The sequence below is a fragment of the Vitis vinifera genome, chromosome 5 (genome assembly GCF_030704535.1).
Source record: "Vitis vinifera cultivar Pinot Noir 40024 chromosome 5, ASM3070453v1".
NCBI classification, from domain to species: Eukaryota; Viridiplantae; Streptophyta; class Magnoliopsida; order Vitales; family Vitaceae; genus Vitis; species Vitis vinifera.
In genome coordinates this window covers 5845923-5871247 of record NC_081809.1, presented here as the reverse complement: position 1 = coordinate 5871247, position 25325 = coordinate 5845923, and the positions used below count along the sequence as shown (strand labels likewise).

The 25325-nt window shown below is 32.5% G+C and overlaps 3 protein-coding genes across 4 annotated transcripts; 2 read left to right on the top strand and 1 right to left on the bottom strand.

The window, feature by feature from the left end:
- Positions 1-5886: 5886 nt before the first annotated feature.
- Positions 5887-11144, top strand: LOC104879258 (uncharacterized). Of its 2 annotated transcripts, XM_059736868.1 has the most exons (10): positions 6951-7612; positions 7695-8006; positions 8106-8202; positions 8281-9021; positions 9128-9275; positions 9422-9669; positions 9761-9964; positions 10124-10216; positions 10300-10407; positions 10512-11144. In XM_059736868.1, the coding sequence occupies exons 5-10, from the start codon at positions 9131-9133 to the stop codon at positions 11034-11036; spliced, it is 1323 nt and encodes a 440-aa protein (XP_059592851.1). In that variant the 5' UTR covers positions 6951-7612; positions 7695-8006; positions 8106-8202; positions 8281-9021; positions 9128-9130; the 3' UTR covers positions 11037-11144. The 2 variants fall into 2 exon arrangements, with proteins under 2 accessions (XP_059592850.1, XP_059592851.1); XM_059736867.1 differs by lacking the exons at positions 9128-9275; positions 9422-9669; positions 9761-9964; ... (1 more) ...; positions 10300-10407; positions 10512-11144 and having other exon boundaries at positions 5887-7612.
- Positions 11145-18198: 7054 nt separating this feature from the next.
- On the bottom strand, positions 18199-24028 carry LOC109122696 (uncharacterized). Its single transcript, XM_059736866.1, has 2 exons — positions 23733-24028; positions 18199-18985 (listed from the first exon to the last, which is right to left on the bottom strand). The coding sequence occupies exons 1-2, from the start codon at positions 23897-23899 to the stop codon at positions 18838-18840; spliced, it is 315 nt and encodes a 104-aa protein (XP_059592849.1). The 5' UTR covers positions 23900-24028; the 3' UTR covers positions 18199-18837.
- On the top strand, positions 18982-21793 carry LOC100244856 (protein IQ-DOMAIN 19). The gene is made up of 4 exons (XM_002265424.5): positions 18982-19681; positions 19838-20074; positions 20600-21286; positions 21404-21793. The coding sequence occupies exons 1-4, from the start codon at positions 19232-19234 to the stop codon at positions 21422-21424; spliced, it is 1395 nt and encodes a 464-aa protein (XP_002265460.1). The 5' UTR covers positions 18982-19231; the 3' UTR covers positions 21425-21793.
- Positions 24029-25325: the final 1297 nt, after the last annotated feature.

Here is a 25325-nt window from a genome sequence, read left to right as displayed (position 1 = left end):
GCAAGGTGGGTATGGAAAATTCATGTACTTGTCTTGCCCCACCCCGCCCCATTTAATTCTTTTAATGGAGTGGGGACAATAATTCTTTTGAATAAATGGAGTGAGGTTAGGATGAGGATAACTTGTTATCTGCTGTTGTCCTCCGCCCCTTGTCCTCCCTACTCAAAAAGACATCTTAAGAAGAGTACGAAATAATGCAAAAATAAATTTGATTTCAATCCAATAAATACTTATTTTCCATTTTTCTTTTCATATGGGAATATCAAAATATACCTTTTCTCCCCCAAAAAAAAAACTTGTCACACAAACAACTCTGACAACTCCTAAGATGCATGATTATTCACTACAACAAAATAGGTTTTTAATGACGAACTTTTAGTCACGGCCACAAATATCGTGACCAAAGGTATTATTTTGTCACGGTCGCGGTCAAATTGTGACTATATGTGTTAATGAAGCTAGGGTGGGAAAAAAAACATATTTAGTCACGGTGATTTTACCAACCGTCACCAAAAACATTGATGAGAGGGTATTTTAGTGACGGATTTATTTGAAACCGTGACTAATGGTAAATTTAGGGAGGGAAATTTTGGCGCCAATAATTTTAGTCACGGTAATTTTATAATTCGTGACAAAAAGTATAACAAATGCTGTTTTAGTCACGGTTTTTTGTGAAACCGTCACTATATATATATATATTGTGACTTGTAGTCACGCCATTGATTAACCGTGACTGTATGGGAACTTATAGTCACAAATTTCTTATTGACCGTGACCAAATGTGTAAAGGTTGAACCTATGGTCACGGGATTGACACAATCGTGACCAAAGTCTATTATTTATTTTAAACCTTTTTTGTTACCTATTATAATTTCTTAGAAAATATTATATATCATAGAAATTATCATTAATAGTAATAATAATAGTTCTTATTAATTATAAAAAGTTTAAAGTTATATTATTATTATTATTATTATTATTATTTTAATTTAAGAAAAAAATTAGTGTGTTACCATAAAATATATTTTTAGAATTTATAATATAAATTTATAAATACATTTAATATAAATAAACTATTTTATATATTTTATATATTTTTTAAATTTATTTTATTTATTTTTCTTTGAATAAATAATAAAATTTTATTATTATATATCATGGAAAACTTGAAAAGGGGAAAGGAAAAATATAATAAAGCAATAAAAAAAATTAAAGTAATAAACTTTTACCATAAAAATTTTATTATTTTTTTATAAAATATTTTTTAGATATTCAAAAATACTTTTAAACTTCCTATAGTTACTCCTGACTCTTTATGGTAATGTTTTAATTTTAAAATAAATATTGTAAAAAATAATCTTGTTCAATTAATAATAATAATAATAATATTAATAAATAGTAATAACAATAATATTATTATTATTGATTTTATAGAATAAGATTAATGAGATAAATTATGAAACATTTAATATTAAAATTATAATTTATTTAATTCAAATACATTTAATAGTGTGAAATAAATTTAAATTAAACATACATTATCAAACACGTATTTTTAGAGCTATAAACACTTTTAGTATTTGATAAAATTTTAAAAATATTTTTTTAAGTTTAAAAAATCCCTTTGTAATATTAGAAAATCACCTACAATTGCTTCTCTAAAAAACACTTCAATTATTTTTTTAAATTTTCTAAATTATTTTTTAAAATATTATCAAACACGTATTTTTAGAGCTATAAACATTTTTTTAAAACACCAGAAAATGAATCTCCTTAAACAATTTCAAGGAAAACCACTTAAAAGACTTGGAATATAAATACCGGTAAAAGCCTAAAAGCAATTTAAATTTTCAACTTGAGGTGGTTGGTGCCCTGCAATAGGAGTAAATATTTTTCCATCCACCACTGCCTCCATCTCAATGTGGTAGTTGGATACAAATCTGCCAATCAGATAAAAAATTTTGTTTTAAAAAATATTTGTTACCAAATTAAAAAAAACTTTTTTAATCTACCATATTTCAATCCACATCCCATTAAATGCCCAATCTTCATCCAAATCTACAGATCATATCCCCAAATTAAATATTTAAATGATAAAAAATTTTAAGTATTAAAAATATTAAAAGTATTTTTTTAAATCACTATTAAATTTTAAAGTGGTTTATAACTATTCTTTCAAAAATCACTTTTAAAAGTAAATATTGAAAACATTTTAACCAAAATCAATTGAAACTTTTAAATAATATTTGGTTCCCATAAAATCATAAATAATATTTGGTTCCCATAAAATCAAAGGAAAAAAGATAAGAGAAAAATAATAAAAAAGAAAAATATGAAAAAAAAAATATACTACCATTTGATTGGTACTCTTTAGAAACAATTTTTAAAAGCAAAGGAAAATATAAAATTATTCTTCCGATTTTTTAATTAGAGAAAATAAATTTCAAATTGAGACTTTGTATTAAATTTATTAATAAGTTTAATAATTTTAAAAAATAATTTAATTTGAGATTTTGTATTAAATGTATTAATAAGTTTAATAATTTTAAAAAATAATTGAAAACTCAAAAAATATATATAATAGCTATAAAAAAAATATAGCATTAATTAAGTATAATAAATCTTGTAATTTTTAAGAATAATTTGAAATTCAAAAACCTAATTAATTGATTACATATTAAATAAAATAATTTAGAATGTCATTTTCATAATTAAGTAATAAATATATGCATATAATAAAATTTTGACTCATTTATATTTTAAAATTTTAAATTTTACGTGTTTTTATATATATTTAAAATAGAATAGTATTAGCAATGAATAATTATTCTTTATTTTCAACAAAATAAATCAATTATATTTTTATAAGATGTTAATATCCATATTTTTATAATATTTATAAAATCATATAAATGGTATTAGAAATTATTAATTTTGAATTATTATTATTTATTTTAAACAAAATAAATCAATTAATGTTAATATTAATATTTTTATAATATTTATAAAGAAATATAATTTATACTTTTATTATATTATTAGTATTCATATTTTATTAAAAACTATATATTTTAAATTTATTTGTAATTAAAATTTATTTTTATTCTTAATAAATATGAAATTGAAGTTCATTAGGACATATCAAACACGTCCTAAGGATCATAGGATGCTCTATTTGGATCAACCCTTTAGAAACCAAAAGGCTATTTTTAATTTTAATAAAATAATTTATTTTTATTTAGCTATTTTTTCAAAGATATTATAATTAAAAAAATCTTTAATATATATATTTTTTAAATATTGCATTTTGTAAAAATTATATTTTCATTTATATAAGAAATTTTTTCATGTTGGATTAAACTTTTATAATATTAATATTACTTTAAAAAACTGCCAACTTTATTTTTTAAATATTAATATTACCTAAAAAAAAAAAAAAAATTACCCATGTGTCCCCATCTCTTGCACATTTTTGTCATTATTGATGATTATTTGGTGGAGCATAGTTGTATGTGAGAGGAATAAGTTCCAGCGTTGAAAAGGACTTATTCCTTTTTGGATATACATGATCCATGATATCTTTTACATTTATTTTTTTCTCCAGCACCCTTCGGGTCTAAGCCAAAGTCTGACCCGGATCAATCAAATCACCACAAAATTTTCCAATCGAAAAAATTTAAAGGGGATTGAGTGGCTAAAATATTCATCGAATTCAAAATATAAATCCTTATAAAAAAAATTGATGATATAAAAAATAAATAAATAAAAGAGATAAAGATATAAAAAAACCGGATGCATTAAACATCAACCGCAAGAGTCCAAATTGGTAGCACCTCTCCTCCTTACCTTCTCTATTGGTAAAGGAGACGTGATTTCCTTTTTAATATGAATTCTCTTCCTTACCTTATTTATTGGTAAAGGAGAGAAGCTGATAGGTGGCAGAAAACGTGATTTCCTTTTTAATATTAATCCCTTCAAATCCTCATCATCATTATGATAGTGTCAGGCAATGGACCCACTCTCAAAACTTTACTCTCAAAACTTTGACTATAGTGGACAGACTCATCTGAATATTTATTTTTTAATGGGTATAGTCTCTTTCTCCATTTCTCTCTAGGGTTTCGCAGAGGTAGAGCTACATTCTCTCATGGTGGTGTTGATTGGAGGAGCCTAATTGAAAACGCAGATTCATCTGAAAAACTAGAGAAGAAGAGCCTAATTGGAGGATGGTTTCTTTAAAATTGAACTTTAGCTATATTTCTAGGCAAAGCAAATCAATCTATTAGAATATATATATATATATATATATATATATATGTACTAGCATTTTTTATTAGAAAATTTTAAGTAGGATTCTTTATTTAAGAAAGAGGAAATCATAAGGATAAACACTTACAAAATATAAAAAGAGAATTCCTTCCTTAACATATAGGTAAACACTTTTACTTTTTTCAATTTATTCTTTTTACTTTTCTTTATTCTTATCCCTTTCCTTTAAACACATTAAATTCTTTCCCAAAAACAAGGAAGAGTAGGCATAATTGCTCCACATATCTATAAAACTTACATATCTATGAAATCAATATTTTATAGGCATAATTGAAAAATAACTATATTTATAGTAATTTTCCATTTAGGATGACCTACTTCTTGAAATTGTAATTTAATCAAACATACTTGTTTAGACTAATTGTAATTTACTCTAAACTATATTTATAGTAATTTTATCATTTACTCATTTTCATTTTAGAAAACCCTAGAAATCCCGTTCAAGTATCCTTGCTTGACAATTGTCTCTTTTATCATATACTAAAAACATATAAGTTGTAGAATTGTGGATATGATTATTTATTGTGATCATATTCAAGTTTTCAACCTATATGTTTTGTATATGATTGGTAGAATTGTCTGCAAATGATGCTTGAATTGTCCGTTTGGACAGTTTGGAAATACATAATATCTATGAAATCACACGCCTATGCTTTAGCATATTGATAAGTTTTGACAGTGATTTCCCTTGTTCTCTGGGTGCATATTTGGAGAAGGTGACATATTGTTAGCAACTTAGTTAAGCTAACTAATAGTATGTTTATACCTTAGCCAATTCGTGTACTTGGAGAACTATGGGGAAATGCTGCCGAAATTTTATCAAAATGAAACTAAGCATGTTAGTGATTGATTCATAGGGATTATGTATTTCCAAATGGGATAGGAACCACTACCAAATATAGGAATTTGAGATGATCAAAAGCATATCACATTCATTATAAGTTGATATGAAGATTCATTGTTATGTGATTGAAGGGTTTAATTTGCGGAAGTACGAGGAAAATGGCAATAGATAAGAGTTGGATGCAGAAGTCAAGAGTAAGTAGTGAATATCATAAAGGTGTTTTGGAATTCTTAGACTTTGCCTTTAGCAATGCACCTGGAAAAGAAATGCTCCCATGTCCTTGCATTCGTTGCAATAATTGTCTTATGCAGAAGTGAGAAATCATGTATGATCATTTGTTGGACAATGGGATAGCTAGAAATTATGTGCGGTGGTTGATGCATGGGGAATATGAGTTTTGCGAACCTACAAATACTAGCACTAATGAGTCTAATATGCATGATGAGATGCAAGAAATGTTAAATGATGCATTTAGAATGCCAATGCCAAATGAGGAATCTGAAAGAAGTCCACATGTGCACGGGGAGTTTGAAAAACCAAATGAGGATGCAAACAAATTTTATAATTTGTTAAGAGAAGCAGAGCAGGAACTATATCCAGGGTGTAAAAAATTCACAAAATTGTCTTTTATCATAAGATTATTTCATATGAAGTGTCTTAATGGATGGAGCAATAAGTCCTTTACAATGTTGCTTGAATTGTTGAAGGAGGCATTTCCTGAGAGTGAGACATTGTCAAGCAACTATTATGAAGCTAAAAAAATACTTCGTGACCTTGGCCTTCATTATATCAAGATTGATGCATGCCCCTCAGATTGCATGTTGTATTCAAAAGAGCATGCAAATGCAAATGAGTGTGTTGTTTGTGGTGTCTCTAGATGGAAATCAAGTGATGATCATTCTACAGATGAGTTCACTAATTCAGCAAAGAAAAAGAAAATTCCTGCTAAGGTCTTACGTTTTTTTCCCTTAAAACCAAGGCTTCAAAGGTTATATATGTCAGCTAAGACAGCTTCTCACATGAAATGGCATGTTGATGGTCGCATGGAAGATGAGATGATGAGGCATCCAACAGACTCTTTGGCTTGGAAAAACTTCGATAACGTACACCCTTCATTTGCATTAAAACCTCGAAATGTTAGGCTCGGTTTAGCAAGTGATGGGTTCAATTCTTTTGGGAATATGTCAATTTCATACAGTATGTGGCCTGTGGTTCTTATTCCATATAACTTACCACCATGGATGTGTATGAAACAAACATTCTTCATGTTGTCACTACTTATTCCTGGTCCAACTGCACCTGGGAATGACATTGACATATACTTACAACCATTGATAGATGAGTTGAATGACTTATGGGACGTTGGAGTTGAAACATATGACGCTTCAACAAAACAAAATTTTTGTATGCGTGCAGCTATATTGTGGACTATCAATGATTTTCCTGCATATGCAAATCTTTCAGGTTGGAGTACTAAAGGGAAATTTGCTTGTCCTATTTGTAATAAGGATTGTTCTTCATTTCGATTACAAAACGGACGGAAATGGTGTTACATGGGTCATCGTCGATTTTTGCCGATTGATCATAGATTTCGACGTGATAAAAAGTCCTTTGATGGAAATGAAGAGCATAGAGCAGCACCTAAACAATTGTCTGGGGAAGATATTCTACATCAATTAGATGGAATGGAACATATTACTTTAGGGAAGACATAAAAAAATAAGGTGTCAGCAAAAAGAAAAAGAGGACATGTTGAACTTGAGCATAATTGGAAAAAAAAAACATTTTTTTCCAATTGCCATATTGGAAAACCCTCATTTTGCGTCATAATTTGGATGTAATGCATATTGAAAAGAATATATGTGACAGTATAGTTGGCACCTTGTTGACTATCGATGGTAAATCGAAGGATAACTTCAATAGTCGTCTTGACTTGCAAGTTATGGGTATCAGAGATCAACTTCACCCCATACAAAGAGGGAATAGAGTTATATTGCCTGCTGCATGCTATTCACTAACTTCAAATGAAAAAAAGGAATTCTGTAAATTTTTGAAAGAAGTAAAGGTTCCAGATGGTTATGCTTCTAACATCTCTCGGTGTGTACAAGTGAATGAAAGAAAGATATTTGGGTTGAAGTCTCATGATTGTCATGTTCTCATGCAACAACTTCTTCCACTTGCAATTCGAGGAGTTCTACATAAGAATGTTTGTGCTGTTATAGTTGAACTATGTAGTTTCTTCAAACAGTTGTGTTCTAAAGTGTTAAAGACTGATCAATTAGAGCACCTTGAGAATGACATAATAGTCACACTTTGCAAATTAGAAAGAATATTTCCTCCATCATTCTTTGATGTTATGGTGCATTTACCTATTCATCTTGCAAGTGAGGCAAAGGTCGCTGGACCAGTGCAATATCGATGGATGTATCCTATCGAGCGGTATGTTCTCATTCAATTAATCTTATGTATATTAGGTTTCGTATAGTTCATGAAACAAATCTATCATGTTGTGGAATGACAGGTATTTACGTACATTAAAGTCTTATGTCCGTAATAAGAGTCGTCCAGAAGGTTCTATTGCAGAGGGCTACATAGCAGAAGAATGTACAACCTTTTGTTCAAGATATTTGCATGATGTTGAAACAAAGCATGACCGTGAAGAAAGAAATTATGTCATTGAAAATAACATAACAAATGGTGGAGGGTTAACCATTTTCAAATGCATGGGACGTACAATAGGAAAGTCAACATCTCGTGTTCTTAGCACAGAAGAATGGTCCCAAGCACATTTATATGTGTTGACTAATTGTGAGGAAGTGACGTCATTTATTGAGTAAGACACTTATTTGAATAAAACTTTATATTAATTCTCGTACAAAAATTTAACTTTGGTCTTTGTGAACATTATAATTAATTTTTTCTTTTTTATCAGAGAGCATAAGCAATCTATAAGGGTTAAGCCTCGTATTCGTGCACGAGATGTAGATTTGATTCACACAAGAGAATTCATTAGTTGGTTTGAAGAACGTGTAAGTTCATTCACTACATAAATTGTTCTATTATCTAATACACATGTATGTATTAACATCTTATATTTGAATCTATAGATTATACAAATGCGACATGAAGGTCCAATTTCTGAACACATACTATCATTGTCTCGTGGACCAAGTACATCAGTTATATGTTATAGAGGATACATCATTAATGGGTTCAGATTTCACACAAGAGAACGAGAAAAAGGAAAAAAAACTCAAAATAGTGGAGTTGTTGTGACCGCAGAGGTATCAAGCTTTGCAAGTGCAAGAGATAAGAACCCAATTCCTGGTCATGTTTCTTACTATGGTGTGCTAACTGATGTAATTGAGTTACATTACCTTGGTGGAAATAGAGTTATTTTATTCAAGTGTGACTGGTGGGATGTAATCAATAGTGGAAGGGGAATAAAGAAGGATGAATATGGGTTCACGTGTTTGAATTTTGAACGTACCATATGCACAGATGAACCATTTGTGCTTGCATCTCAAGCAAAACAAGTCTTCTATGTTCAAAATTCAAATGAGGAAAATTGGCACACCGTTGTAGAGATACAAACTCGAGGGGTTTATGATATGAATCAGAAAGTATCTACTAATGATCCAGAGCCATATCAACAGCTTATAACACTTCATAATCAACGTGATGTGCATGAGTTGGTCGAGAATGATTTAATCAATTGGGATAGAAATGATATTGCAGGAGAAACTATCCAAATGGATGTTCTACTATCACGACAAGAAAACATTGTTGAAAGAGATAATGAATTCATTCATGATGATGATATAGATGATGTGTAGCTAATAATATTGGTAAGTACATACATATATACTTACCAGATATACAAATTGTAATTTATTTCATATTATTTATGTAACTTATTTTGTATTACTTTTTCTAATTTACTTTATTATGTAGGAAATGTCACATCGAAGAGGAAGAGTACAAATAGTGTCTCCAGAAGATGAGTTGAACAATCTACAACAACTCTTAGACATACAACCTGCTGCAACTACTACTCCTAGTAGTTCTGATCCTTCTGATTCTTCAGATCCTTCTGTTGCTGGTATGATTAAGAAGATTATGTTTAACTTTACATATGATAAATGTGTTTACATATGTTTAATTTCTTGAATGGTAGGTTTTTAATATTTAAATTTATATAAGATAAGTAAATTATGTTTCTTTTAATTTCATTATTACTCTTAATAGGTTCATCTTCTAGCAAAAAGAGGACACGTGGCCCAACACGTAACTTAGATTTACTTAGTATGAAACCCGAGGAAAAAAAAACTACACGATTCAATACGAGAGGGCAAGTTGTTTATGATGGAAAAGGGGAAAGATTATCAAGCTATATGGGAACATTGGTGCGATCTCAACACAATGTACCCATCCAAGTTCAAGATTGGAATCATGTTAGTGAAGATGTGAAGGAAAAGATTTGGGCCTTAGTATTGGTATATGCTAGTTACTATTCAATCTAAATTGTAATGTTATTGTTTAAAAATGATACCTCTTATTTATACATGACATTTTAATGCAATACAGGAAAAATATGAACTAGAAGAAACATGTAAGAGCTACATTCTTCAATGTTGTGGAAATTTGTTTAGAAGCTATAGAAATAAAATGAAGGCCAAGTATTATAACCCTTATAATACAGATGATGAGAGATTGTGCCATCGACCTCCACACTTATCGGATGATGATTGGAGGTGGCTCATCCACTTTTGGAGTACACCTGAGGCCAAGGTAAAGATAATTATCTTTTCTTGATAATGTATCTTATGATAGTCATATTCACTTAAAATGATATTTATTAGTTATATCTAACCTAATAATTCATGTATATAACTTTTATTATGTTTCTATTACCTATATAGGTGACTTGCTATTTTTTAATTAATGTAGGATATCTCAGAAAAAAACAAGGCAAATAGGGCAAAGCAAGTGATAAAGCATACATCGGGATCAAAAAGTTATGCTCAAATTCGATATGAACAGGTTGGAAATTTATTATTAATATGATTTGTTTATACATAAATAATTCATCATAAATAACTCAATTGTTTTACTTGTAAGAATAGGCACAAAAGAAAGAGGATCGAAGTGAGCCTAATAGAATTGAGATGTTTGCCTTGACACACACAAGAAAAGATGGGACACCTGTTGATGATCATTCTAAGGAGATTATGGTAATGAAGTAAATAAATTTTATCTACTTGTATTTCAGTCATAGCCTCATACTAAATTATTTTAAAAGTCTAACAATTTTTTTTTTTTTTTTTTACAATTCCAGGATCAATTTCAGCAATTACTATCCCAACCTGAAGGGACATCTTCTTCTACTTCTGCATCATCTGGAGCATCTACATCTGTATCATCTACATCTGTAGCATCTACATCTGTAGCATCTACATATGTAGATGAGATATATACTCGAGTCATGGGTCCAGAGAGACATGGTCGTGTTCGAGGGTATGGATTTGGTCCTACTCCTACCTTAGTCTTTGGTTCTACTAGTAGAAGGCGATCAGGAGCTATTCTTTCAACACAACTTGAAAATGCCCAAGAGATGCTAATGGCTGCAGAACAAAAGTTTACAACTGCAACTGAAGAACTCTCCAATGTGAAAGATGAACTCTCACATGTGAAAGAAACATTTGAAGAAAGGTTGATAGAAGTTCAAAAGAAGACACGAGAAGAAGTGAAAGAAGAGTTTGAAGAAAAAATGATGGAAATGCAAAGAAAAATGCAAGCACAAATGCAAGCACAAATTCAAGAACAGATGATGCAAATGATGCAACAATTTCAGCAAAAGTAGTATAAATTTGAAGATTTTGCTACATCTTTATATGATAGAGTATCTTAACTTTTTTGAAGATTATGCTACTTATTTATATGATAGATTCTCCTAACTTTTTTTGCTTTCTATGACTATTATGTGATGTTTGGTTGGTTGGTTTGTTATATTATGTTAAAATGTGAAACTAAATTTGAATCTCTTTATTTTTTGTTTGTTTGTTTTTTTTTTTTTGTTATATTATGTTTTTTTTTTATTTAATGACTATATATTGATATATAAGTTTTTAACTAGCTTGGAATAATTGATTGTAATCTATAGAAATTTTTTTAATTGCTTAATTGCATATACAGGTTTAAAATGGGTTTGTTTGGGTTTATAACAGGTTTGGGAAATTTGAATTTATAAAAAACCAATTTCCAAAATATAACAAATTTTAGTCACGGCCACTAAAAAATTGTGACCATAAGTGTACTTTTAGTCACAATCAATCATTAACCGTCACCAAAATTTGGGGATAGGGCGGCCATCACATGATTATTTTCAGTCACGATCATTAATAGTCGTGACCATAAGTGGACATTTTGTCATAATAGACTTAATTATTAGTCACGGTCACTTAATTACCGTGACCATATACCAATATTTCGTCACGATTCATGAATTGACCGTGACCATACGACCCATTTAGTCACGGTCAAGGAATTGACCGTGACCATAACATTGAATTTAGTCACGGTCATCTTATTAACCGTGACTATATGCATACATTTGGTCACGGTTAGGGCATTGACCGTGACCATAACATTGAATTTAGTCACGATCATCTTATTAACCGTGACTATAGACATACATTTAGTCACGGTTAGGGCATTGACCGTGACCATAACATTCCATTTAGTCACGGTTAGGGCATTGACCGTGACCATAAGTTTACATATAGTCACGGTTTATTACCTGACCGTGACTAAATCAACTTACTAAATATCAAAGTATTCTTAACTTTTTGGTCACAATTTTTGTATGGCCGTCACAAAAAGGAATCATATGGTCACGATCACTTAGAAAACCGTGACCAATACCTTTAGCTACGCCTCATATTGTGACGCTCGGTCACGGTTTCATAAGGCCGCGACAATAGGTTTTGGTCACGGATTTATAAGATTTGGTGACGGTCTCCGACCGTCACCAAAAATCCTATTTCTTGTTGTGATTATTATCACTCTACAAGAAAGATATTATCACTCACAGGTACATGATTATTATTTTGTAATTTTGTTTCAAAATTAAATAACAATCTGATGAATTAAAGTACTATATTTATTTAAGAAAAAAACTTTGTTAAATGATATAAAAGTTCAAGAAGAGAAGTTAGTAGGACATTTAGTAAAATCTAAGGGTCAATGCTTATGATATTTAGGGCAAAAGATAAGATGATTTATATTAAAGTCATTAAACATTAAATATACAGACATTGACCATCATTTCATGACCTTGTCATTGACCTAATATTTAGACAAACATTCAAAAGGGAAGATAAATAGAAAAGCACAGTCGGCCCACCAGGTTGAGTGACATGGGCTTAGAAAATGATGGTGGTCCTGATCCATGGTATAAAGACTACCTGGGGAGCCCAAGATGTGATTTTTCGTTGAGTGATATGTATACCCATCAATCTATAAACAAGCCCACTGATCGGATGCGTTGCTTTGTCCTTTCTCTAAATGAAGACATGTAGTCATCAAATCTTAGAGAAAGCTTAGATATTATGATGCTTAAGGGTTTGATGAGACCTTTAGGTGCTGTTTTCTTCTCTTTATTTATTTTTATTTTCTATTTACTTAATTTTAAATAGAACTTAATTTAATTTTAAATACAACCTAATAGTATTAAGTATTAACTTGTTTTTGTTGAATTAGATGCCCGACGAGTTGAGCATGACAAGTAATTAGAAAGGCCGTTTCAAGTGATTAAGCATAACATCGATTTTTTAAGTTGTTAACATATTTTTTATATTTTTTTCCCATAATAGAGAGTAATTACTTTTTAAGAGAAGTCCATACCTCATATATTAAATTAAGACCAAAGATCATATTGAAAATGTCTTCTTTCATTAATTTAAGAACTTATGAAGTGACAAATTTGTTATTGTCAACCCATAATTGGAATTGCAAGATAAGACTTTTATTTCCCTCATCATCCTTAATTTTTTTAGTAGGTTTTTCTTCATTTAAGAACCGATATTTGATGTCATGAACTAAAGGGATGATTTGATTCCATCAAAGAGGGAAATAAACACTTGATTGAAATCAAACTAGAACACTTATGGAAAGCTTGGATATTAAATTTTATTTTAGAAGAAGACATGGTTTGTTAGGGTAAGTTGAGTATTTTATGGTATTCAACTACTTTTAAAGAAAGCTCGAGTTTGTCTCCTCCATATCATGAAGCATTGGCAGAGTTAGAATCCTACGACAAAGGGGTGGGGGGCAGGGAATGTGATATGAAGATGTACATTTTGCTTCACAATTTGGTTTTTTAGGGAGAGAGGGCACTTGCCCCCTTTGGACATGCTGTCTTTGCTAGTGCCATGAAGAGTTTGATAATTTGGCAATGAAGCAATGAGTTTTGATATTTCTTTTTAGAAACTTATATAATTTGAATTATACAAAGAAATAAATAATAAATATCCACAAATAAAAAAAAATTATTTCATAAATTAAGAAAATAAAATATTATTAATATATAATTTTCCTTGATTTATGAAAATGCTAAGCAAATTCTTATTATTATGTATTTGATTTTGTGCATTTCCTTTATTATTTCTATTCCACGTTTTGTCATTCCATGTCATACTATTCTTTCCCTTAATAATTAAAACCAAAAAATCATTTTAATAAAATTGGGAGGAAACAGCAAGATGTTTCATAAATTAATTTCGCCTACAAATTAAACATAATTATACAAACAATTCCCAACTGACCCATCCAATTGCCACGCAGGCATCGTACTAAGAATTAATGTGACACGGGAAGGCCGCACCTCCATTCTAAAGGCCAGCGCTAAGTCTCTTTTGTCAAGTCGCCTCTCGGCCTTAATGGACATCTCTTCTACTTGAATTCGAGTAGTTGCAACAGTATTCCAGTCCGTGACCACACACTTGGTAGTATACGGCAGCCGTTTATTTCACGTAAATCCCCTTCCTCCTATTTGGGTGAAGCCGAGTTGCAAAGGGTTCAGTCAATCTCTAGGATCCCTATATACATTACGGGTGGGCTTGGAACAAATGAAAAGCTGCCATTAAAAGATCGGATTTTGATGACCACGAGCCTTCTGTTCACAGGGTTATTTGATTGAGATGGCATATATGGGTTAGATTGAACATGAAGAAAACAGGGGATTGGGGACCTCATTGTTGGACCACAAAGCCTGGTAATATACTTATGGGCTGATTCAACTTCTCTACGTACACTACGAGCCCAAGAATTCAGTCCTAAGAGGTTCTTCAGTCCCCAATCTGGAATTTAGCCTGGCTTTTTATAGTGCCCACCCAACTACCCATGCCATTGTTGAGTCTTCCCGGTTCAGTTCAGGGTTCAGAAGGAAGAACCACTTTCTATTTTCGAAAAACAGAAATAAAAAGAATAAGATTGAGACACATACTAACATGTTTCCAAAATAAAGAAACTACATCTAAAAATTTAATTCAAAAATCACATTAAAAATTACAACTTTCAGTGTAAATTTAGAAACTTCAACTGCAAGACAAATAGTTTTTCTAGCTATTATATTAATATCTTGACCATTTTCATTTTTTTTTATAATAACTTTTAACCTTTTTTATATTCACTATTAATAATATTTTGATGACTTCATAAGAAAATGGACTCTTTATTATTTTCATTACTAGTTTTTTATTTTTTTATTTTTTTATTTTCTTTATTTTAAAAGTTAATAAATAAAGTTTCCACTACTTTTTTGAAACTTTTAGGATATTTGGAAACTATTCTAGTTTCTAACTTAAAAACATATTTGGTGAATTTTTAATTGAAAACAATTTTTTAAAATTTATTCTAAAAAAAGTTTTTAAATATTCCAAAAATCATAATTTTTAAATACGGTCCACGTGAAATCTTAGTTTTTAAATTCAAAATCATAATTATTTAAATATGATTCTGAATTGATTTTTTTAAAGATAGCAATAACCAGGGACAACATATTAAAAGGGACAAAATAAACATAAAATTACAAATCTAACCTCCCACTTTTTTTTTTTTTTTTTAAAAAGACTTATTTTCAACAAAAATATCATCACTTTATTTATTTATTTATAAAGATAACATTTTCTTTTAAAACACATATAAAGGAATGTCGTCCGTTTTGATGGGAGACTCCATTGGGTAAACCTTGTTTTGTTTGATGGTGTTGGGGGCATGTTCTGTGAATAAATTTAGATGGTACGTTACTATATTTCACACGATAAGATATTCATACCATAAGAGGGCAAATCCGACAAGATTCAAAATCATAGTCATGACTCGAGGGCCATGGCTACCCTCTTCAGAAAATACTATCTTTCTATTTTTTGGCATAAAAACAGACTGGTCCTGTTGCTGGTACCCTCACCCCCTCCCAAAAAGAAGGGCAAAAACACACCTGTGCAAGCCTGTGGGACTACAAGAATGGTGCGTTTGTTTTGCTCCCATTTCCTTGTTCACTTACTACACTGTAATTTCAACAGCCTGAACTCCATTTCTCAATGTTTTCCCTAATGTCAGTCGAGGGAGCAAGTAAATTCTGAATCCAAATCCACCAAAACTAATTATATCGCTTTGGTTTTCAATAACCATAAAAGTTGGTTTCATTTGAAAAGCCGATTTTATCGATTCGGTTTTCAATCTCCTCGACTTCAAATCGATAAAAAATCAAATCAAACAAATATTTAAAAATTTATATATAATTATTCAATGTTTGATGTTTTTTTAATATTAGATTCCAGAAAAATAATTTATTATTCTTAGACTATAGTTAAATTAATTTTTAAATATATTTATTATATTTTGAGTGAAAAACAATGTTCTCATAATTGGACTGTTCATTGAACCCGAAAAACAATGTAGCAGGTTGGTGCAACTAGACTCACATTGAATCCTTGGTCTAAGGTTCAAGCCCGCCCTAAGGCCGTAAACTATAAATATATATGCCGATTGTTCCCTGAAAGGAGGGGGTGTGACCCATTGTTTTGCCCTAAAAACCCACCGACTCAACCACTTTTCGATCCAATTGATCGGACCGAATCGGAACTGTGATCGGCCAGTTCGGTTCGATTTTTAAAACCATGGTGAAAATTTTTAAATATTTTTCAATTTCAAGTTTAAATTGATTTTAATTAATTTTAAAAACAAATTAAACTAAAAATCTAAGTTAACTTGTATCCAATCGATCATCTACATCAGACCAAATCGAACTTAATTAGTAACTTGGTTTGATTTGTTTTTTTTCCATCACTAATGTGTTGGTTAGATTCCAATTCAAGTATAAATCACCCATATCGATTCAATTATTTTTTTCACCAAAAATCCATGGTATGGTACTCTTTTATGCTCATAGGTCAGACACAGGGTCACACATTTTGTGGATATTTACTTCCCTGACGATTTTATTATCATATTTGGGCTGAACCCAATTTCGAGCCCCAACAAAACCCGATCAAACCAATAAAAAAGAAGGGGTCAGATTATAATCAAAATAACCAAGCATTAGCATGTGACTTGAGATGCATCCAAAAGGACATGGAAGGATCCACGTCCAATCAAAGAATCTGCACATGCATGCATGTATACACACCTCTACTCCATGTGGTATCCACCTTCTCGTTTTAATAACTGGGGGATTCTCTTCACTACATTAATGTATACACACATACATTAATCACCCACTTTCATTGTTCCATAATTATCTTATTTTTGTCTCAATATCAGAATGTTTTTCAAAGGATGTGTGCTACCACCATCCACATGATTCACATCCAAGATGAAACATAGAGATGGGCTGGTCCCACCCAAGGGGCTTGAATAAGAATTCAATCAACCCCAAGAAGGGAGCAGAGACTCGGTTAAAATTTTCTTGTCCAACCCGTCAGTTACGGGATGAAGAGGAATGGGTGGGGTGATTAAGGATTAATGGAAGCAAGAGAAGGAGCAAATTCCAACACTAGAATTTTTCCCCAATCCAAACAGAGTCAAAGGGGAGCATATAAACATACCATGTGATTGCCAACTAAAGTATTAGTAACTAAAACAAAAAATAGTCTATCACACTGATGCAATTATACATCTCCAGTGGTTAGGATAGGGCCAAACATAATTAAATCATCTTGTTTTATTGCTTGTCCTAAAGTATGGCGTACCAAAGATTCAATAATAGAGAGTTTTTGGTCCTAATGCAAATAATATATACAAAGTCTTCATTTCAATCCTCCAATTATAGCAAATAATACTTTTCCTCTAATTTTTACCCAACTAATCATTAGAGAGTTATTGTACATCCCCACAAACACAAAGGGTCTTTTACTTTTTCTGCTTTGATTTTATTTAATTTTTTTTTTCTTTTGGCATGGATTGTCATCATAATGTATAGTATGATATGACAGAATCCGAACCTGTGAATCGAGAAAAAGAAAAGAGGTATGATGCATGGGAGTGATCAGGAACTAACTAGAAGTCTTTCAATTCAGTGGACTTTGAAAATTATGTGCCACCTCTTTCATGGAGGATATATATGGCCAAAGCAGTCTATGTTAGTCCTTTCCTAATCAGTCTTTTACAAAGCCGAAAAATCAGCCAGTTTAACCTGCTTTCTACGAATTCTCACCCAATTTCAAAAGGAAAAATGTCATCAACAGACGGTTTTCCTCGTGGAAAACGCTTTGGCTAATTATGAGTTGGGAAAACAAATCCTACTTTGCCAACTCACTCTATTTACACACAATTCAAGAAAAAAAAAAATCCCCCACCAAATGATTTAAAGAAGATTTATTGTGGAGAAGAATAACTAGTTATAAACCTCAACCTTATAACTCGCATGGGACCGACAATTAGATGAGTTCAAAGCCACATGTTTTCGTCGTTACTTTTTCTGTTTGTCACTACAGATGAAAGTATATTTTATCATGGTCTCAATGTCTAGGAAAAAAAGGCCTTTAGCCTCCAAAAATGTATATATTATTTTTGTCTTTTTTGTTTAGAATTGGTCTTACATCTAATTTACTACTCAACTGATTAAATTTCCAGGCTGGTCCTGCAAAGACACAAATGCATTCTGAAGAGAGTCGGGCATTAATTCACATTAACTGGCCTGTCTCTCCACCAACTGCTCTAGTATTCTCTGCATCACAGACCTCTGTCTCCTCTAGAGAGAGGTATAAAAGCTAATGGGACCTTTTCAATTCGGATATGGCATATAGTAAGATGACTTCCTTCTCAGTCTTAGTATCGAGGTGACTTCTCTTGGGATCTTGAAGGAATGGCTCAAGCCTGTAAAGACAGAAGCATCCTACAGCTGGGATAGGACAACCACGTGCACAACCCTAGATCATACCTGCTCGTGCCCTTCTATGTGGACCACACAACCTGGCCCGGGAGGGGTACCCAAGTTTTAGACCCATAACATCAAGAAAGGACCCCATAACTGGACAGCTTCCCAAACCTGACACCGAGTGTTTTACACGGATTCTGCATGTTCTTGGCCATTTTTTCACATGGGTCTCTCATCATCTCCTCCCACATTAACTAACACCACATAATTATTAAAATGCCCTTGATCAGTATATGAGAGTGAAGGATACCTGGAGGGACAAAATGGGTAGCTGAGGAAGTTCCAGGGCGAGCAAGGAATCCTTCCAATAATCTTCCAGGGGGGCAGCAAGTGGCTTATCAAGAGGGAGTTTCCTATCAGCTTCTTTCCTGCTCCTGCAAGTTTTACCCAATAAACAAAACAAAATGACTAGATCACATTCTGAAAATGGTAGTTATGACTAACTGAGTGGGGAAACAGAACAGTTTGATAAAGACTGTAAAAGAGAGCAATTAAGTAAGCCATGATAGTGTTGACAGCTACCAATCAAATATAGAGAGGGAGAGATCTAGATATCATTTGTTGCTTTCTTTGCCTATGTTCTCTGTTTTAGATTGGCAGCTTAGAAGGTTTTGAGAGAGATGGGGAAGACAGGCAAATGGATTAGAAACTTCTTGACAGGGAAGAAAGATAAGGAGAGAGACAGAGAGAAAGACAAGGAAAAGCTTAACTCAATTGCCATTGAGAATCCAAGCACCCCCATTCTTATCCCACCAACAACTCCCAAAGAAAAACGACGATGGAGTTTTCGCAGATCGTCGGCAACATCAGCAGGTCACAAGGACTCAATCTCTGTGGACACAATTGCCACTACACCGCCGGCAGGACAGCCAATATTGGATTCTGAAAATGAGCAGAAAAAGCATGCCATGGCAGTGGCTGCAGCTACTGCAGCAGCTGCTGGTGCAGCTGTGGCAGCTGCACAAGCTGCTGCTGCTGTGATCCGACTAACAGCTGCTGCCACCGGGAGAGCAGGAGCAATTGAGGAGGCTGCTGCTGTTAAGATTCAAGCTGCGTTTCGTGCTCATTTGGTAGGAAATTCTGGAAAAATCTATTTATGCTTCAGTAGCCAATATCTTTGTTTCAGAATTTCTCTCAGAAGATCCAAACTATAAGACCCAGATGAAAAAGAGATTATAATGTTTATCAATCTAGTAGTGAAAAATTTCATTGGTGTGTTGTTACAGGCAAGAAAAGCACTGTGTGCATTAAAAGGATTAGTGAAGTTGCAGGCACTGGTAAGGGGTAACCTGGTGAGAAAACAGGCCACTGCTACACTCCGGTGCATGCAGGCACTGGTGACAGTTCAGGCTAGAGCTCGAGTTCAGAGGATCCGGATGACTGAAGAAACAAAGCCGGTTAATCAGAGGCAATTGACTCAAAGAAAATCCACACAGGACAATCGGTTCAGGAACACAAATCATGTGAGTTTCATCTACACTGCTTCCACCAGAAATTTCCAAGTCATAATCCTCTTTAATATCCAACTAAGTTGCTCAATTGACATGCTATAGAAATAAAATGAGAGATCAACTGTTGCATTCTATTTTGAATTTTACTCTATCCTTCTTGGTTTTTTAACAATAAATTCAATTACAAATTTGTTGGATGGACAAAATTCGTTATTACATGATAAGAAAATGGCAATCAAAATTGCCCCATTACTGAATATTTTAGAAATATCACTTAAATTATAAGAGGCATTAAGAGGTGCCCATGAACTCCAAATGGGGGAACATGTTTCTTTTTTTTTTTTATTATTATTCTTTTAATATTAAGAAAAATGTTCCCCTTTTCTAATTTTTTATCTTTTCCTTTGGATATTGAGAAAAATGGGAAATGTGAATTTTGAAGCTGTTAAGTATGGCAGAGAACCTGCTTGACTGATGTGAAATAGCTATTTTAAATTCTGAAACCAGTAAACCGTAATATGATCTTTCTGGATATAGGATAAAGATAGAGGCATGGAGGAGAACATTAAGATAGTGGAGATGGACCAAGGGGAGTCAAAGGGAAGTTCAAAAGGAAGGAATAGCTATTCAAACCATGCACAAACTGAACGAGCAGAGCCCAGATTCTCCACAAACTATGCAACAAATCATGCATACTCAAAACAAGATAATCAACAGATCTCACCAGCCCCATCAGCCTTGACTGACATGAGTCCAAGAGCCTGCAGTGGGCATTTTGAGGAATATTGCTTCACCACAACGCAAAGCAGCCCCCAGTGCTACTCAGCTGTGTCTAAACCTGATTGCACAGGACTTCCTTTTGCTTTCCCTCAGACAGATTGTGCAGAATCTTTGTCCTATGATTACCCATTCTTCCCCAATTACATGGCTAACACAGAATCTTCAAAAGCCAAAGTGCGATCACATAGTGCACCAAAGCAACGGCCAGAATCCTTTGAGAGGCAACCAAGCCGGCGGAGAGCATCAATGGAAGGAAGAAACATCCCAAGGGCCATGCGGATGCAAAGGTCATCTTCGCATGTAGGCTCCACTGCTCAAGGATACCAATATCCCTGGTCGATCAAACTTGACAGATCAACAGTTTCCCTTAAAGACAGTGAGTGCGGATCTACCAGTACAGTGCTCACAAATACCAACTACTGCAAATCCCTCTTTGCATATGATGTGAGTATTATTTAACCCAATGTCATAATCACATGAAAAAAAAATGGCATAGTTACTGTTATTAGTTAATGTCATCATACCGTATCATTACTTTTTTTTTTTGGGTTGTGACTGCAGCTGCAGGGGGATAGGTATTAACAGTTTATCCTTTTCAACCACTATGACTGGCATTTGTGCATGAACAGGAACGTGTAACAGTAAAATAAACAAGCAATCCAAGCTTCAGAAGACAGTTGGGACTTTTTAGATAGAAGTTGCTAAAACAATTGATAGTTTTTGGTTCCTGATTTCAGTGTCATTTGAAGGTGCTTTGACTTGAAGCTCCCTCTATGTAGAGTCTACCGTTTGAAATTTTATGTTTCTGCATTATTTGGATGAATGTGTTGCTGAGAAAAGCTGGCAATGAGGAATCGTGAGAATTACTAGGGCAAATGAAATTCTCAGGAATGTACTTTTAACTGATTCATTATTTGTCTATAAATCTCTTGGGTGTGATTTTTCCTAGAACTGACTCCTCTATGAGATGTTTGACCAGAAATCAACTTCATCGCTGCCAAATTCAAGGGTCACCTTATCTCTTTGACAGCAACCTACTAATGCCACAGAGCTTCCATGCAGTATCATGTTATAACTTCACAAATGCAAATCCATTCTTCAATAGTTAGACAGCAGGGAAAACCATTTCATGGGTCTCTTGGAGGTTTTGCAATTCTCAATAGCTTGAAATATTACTTATTACCATTTTTCCACAGGATACTAAGAAATGAGACAATTTTGTTCACTCTGCAAGAAGAGAAACAGATCTCTCTGATAAAGTTCTGTTTTGCCATTTAGGCGTCAGACTAGAATGGTCCTTTAGCAGATTCGTTTCTTCTCTCGGTTTCTCTTGCTACAAGTTTATGGAGAATGCCTGACACTACTAAAGGAATCTGTTCGCTTGTATTCTAATACACTTTCTTCTAGCTCAGTGTCATCGATGAGTTAATCACATAGTCATGCTTACTGCTTAGAAAAGCCTTAAACCCCATAGTACAGAAGTAACAGAACCCTTGCTCCATAGAAGTATATTACATAGGTTGTGTGAGTCATCCGAAGCATCTACGTCTTGACAGTTCTTTAATTAAATGTTAGCATCTTTGTCAGTTGAATCCAATGAAATGACCTAAGACCAGAAAAATATTTGAGCTGTATCTAGAAAAAGAATTAGTTATAGGCAGATCCTTCAAGGGATCATGATCCTCACTGCCCCATCTCTATTCATTGGGATTACATGAGAATATCGCTGGTTAGTTAATGCTATGTTTGGTTCCAGGACAGTAATAAAGAAAGGGAAAAAAATGGTTTTTTTGTATTTGGTTTATTATGAAAAATAAACTTATAGATTTTCAAATTATTTAATCTTTATATAAAAGAGGACAAATAAGTTAAATGAATTTGAAAATACACAGTAAAAATAATTTATTAACTTTAAATCTATTTTCTATTTTCTTTCACTTTTTTTCCTCTCTAGTTTCTTTTCTTTGCATTTTCCTTCAAAATTTCCAAGAGCCAAACCAAGGTAAATGAATTTAACTGAATGAAACAGACACTACCGATCAGAAAAACATACCTTATTAAGAGTATAAAGCATACCCTAAAAAGATGATATCTCCAAAAGAGGATGGGCAAGCAGAATTCTGGCTTTCCTTGAAATCACAATTATTCCAAGCTGAGGATTCATAATCGGACCATATACATGTTGAGTAAATTTTCACTATTTCTTACCTTAACACAACATGACCCGTTGCCACCCCTAGGCTCTAGGCTCGACCTTCAACTTGAAAACTGAAATTCCAATTCCCAAATGCCTCTTACTAAATGTAGGCTACACATTCTAACCTTAGGATTTCTTATGACAAAGATTTCCACGCCACTGCTCTTGAAGCCCCTTCTGCCCCTCTTCCGGCATTTTGCTTGTTAGTGGACTAACACTACATGGCACCCAGATACCTAATTTGGAGCTAAAATATTCACCTTTTTCAGCCAGGGTTTCATGCTAACATCCTCTTTCCCCATTAAACAACACTGACTCAATCCAACTATAACCACTCAAGCTACGGTCTGCACCATGAGTTTTTGGATGACTATAGATTGAACACACAGATACCCAGGTAGAAACAAGAAGTTGAACACAATAAATAAAAACGGTATGGTATAAAATTTTAATTCTTTTTTCCTTTCCTGCATTTTCTCGGCAACTAATCTAAGGATTTAAACAAAGGTTCTGAGTGAGAATTCGCAAACGCACTTCGGCTCCAGTAATTATTAAAAAAATGGAATTAAATTATTTCGAATTACAATTTTTTTTGAGTAATTTGTATTCAGAGGCGACATTAAACACTAAAACAACAAACATATACCAAGGCAGAGATGGTCTTAATAAAACTCTTGAGAGAGGAGAGGGTACCGGTAGAAGACGGCGTCGTTTTGGAGTTGCTGATTGGGGGAGAGAGAGAGAGAGGTGGACAAGGCAAAACGAAGCATTCCAAGGAAATGGAGAGCTCTTGGGCCTCCATAACTACTCTGCCACCAGTTCAAACCCAGGCCGTAACACCCTGTCAACGGCAAAGTCATAAATGGAAAAACGAAATGGGAAAGAAAGAAAACAAACAGTATCAATGTGTTTCCTCTAGGTGACCAGGAAAACGCGAGTCAGTGCACATTACATTCTCTCGAATTTAAGAAAATCCCTAACGCTATGTTTGGTAAGGGGAAAATTTGATGCAAAATGAAAGAAAAAAAAAAAAGAGAAAAAACTGTTAAAAATAAATTTAAAATTAATATATTATTTTTATATATTATTATAAATTTATTTTACTTATTTAATCTACTATTTTATTTATTTATTTATTATCAATTTGATACCATTCAATTTTTCTCCACAATTAAGAGAATGAAATTATGGTTCAGCAAGAAAAAAAAAAAAGAAAAAAAGAAAAAGAAAAAGTGGCCACAAGTAAAGGGTGAATGTTGGGCCCAAGAACTCCAGAGTCCAGGCTTTGGTGCTTGATTCTAGTAGCTTTGGGTTTTAAGGTGTTCTGTTGACCCAAACTCGGTTAGGTTTGGTTCACATTCTTAATTCTGGAAATATTGAAGCAGTGGTGTTGAGATTTGGGATCATGTTTCCAGGCCCCCAGTTGCCTTAGACTTGGGCTGCTGTTCACCCAGCCGAGTAGCACAACTCACACAATTAGCAGGGAGCATTCAAAGAATTTAAAACTTACCTATATGGATTAAGGATAAGATGAAAGAGGACGTTTTTATGAAAATATTGGTAGTTGAATTTTATGAAAATATTAAAAATATAAAAAAATAGACAAAATTTTTTATGAGACGGAAGTAGATTAAAACCCTTAAAAATATTAGAAATTTTAAAATAAATATTTATGATAAAATTTATGTTTAAATAATGGCATATAGAACTTGAAAACATATTTAATATTAAATAAAATGAATTTTCTAATTTAGATATATTCAAATATATTTAATATCTCATAAACGAGACACATTATAATTCTTGGGGCAAACTACATATGCATTTGAAGCTTAAGATGTTATGAATCCAATACTTCAAATAGATCATAATTCGGAATTGAAACAAGAGAGATATAACCGATTAAAATAAGGTTGTGTAAAGTGTATGGTAACATAATGACATCAACTTGAGGTAAAATTGAAGATATTTTCATTAACTTTCTTAGGACAAATCATATATAGTTTTAAAGTTTAAAAAGTCAGGAATCCAAGATTTTAAACTTATTACAATTTGGAGTTGAAATTAGGGAGATATGACTAATCAAAGTAATACAATGCAAAGAACATGCTGTTACGAGATTGCATAAGGTCCAATTCAATCTTTAACTAACTTCTTTGTTTAACGTGGAACACATTTCCTAAATCCATTACAAATTTCTTTGGATCAATATTCAATATTAAGAACAAGCAAACAAAGTCAAGAAACTAATGAGGTAAACTTTGTTGGCTGCACAGTTATGTTACC

Bases quoted from the DNA above. Each gene is read 5' to 3' on its own strand.
- LOC104879258 (XM_059736867.1), top strand. From the start codon at position 7,014: ATGCATATTGAAAAGAATATATGTGACAGTATAGTTGGCACCTTGTTG. The intron at 7,613-7,694 runs GTATGTTCTCAT...GTGGAATGACAG, and splicing joins TGGATGTATCCTATCGAGCG to GTATTTACGTACATTAAAGT. The intron at 8,007-8,105 runs GTAAGACACTTA...CTTTTTTATCAG, and splicing joins GAAGTGACGTCATTTATTGA to AGAGCATAAGCAATCTATAA.
- LOC100244856 (XM_002265424.5), top strand. From the start codon at position 19,232: ATGGGGAAGACAGGCAAATGGATTAGAAACTTCTTGACAGGGAAGAAA. The intron at 19,682-19,837 runs GTAGGAAATTCT...GTGTTGTTACAG, and splicing joins CTGCGTTTCGTGCTCATTTG to GCAAGAAAAGCACTGTGTGC. The intron at 20,075-20,599 runs GTGAGTTTCATC...TTCTGGATATAG, and splicing joins GGTTCAGGAACACAAATCAT to GATAAAGATAGAGGCATGGA.
- LOC109122696 (XM_059736866.1), bottom strand. From the start codon at position 23,899: ATGACTTTGCCGTTGACAGGGTGTTACGGCCTGGGTTTGAACTGGTGG. The intron at 18,986-23,732 runs GTACCCTCTCCT...TAAAACTTGCAG, and splicing joins AACGACGCCGTCTTCTACCG to GAGCAGGAAAGAAGCTGATA.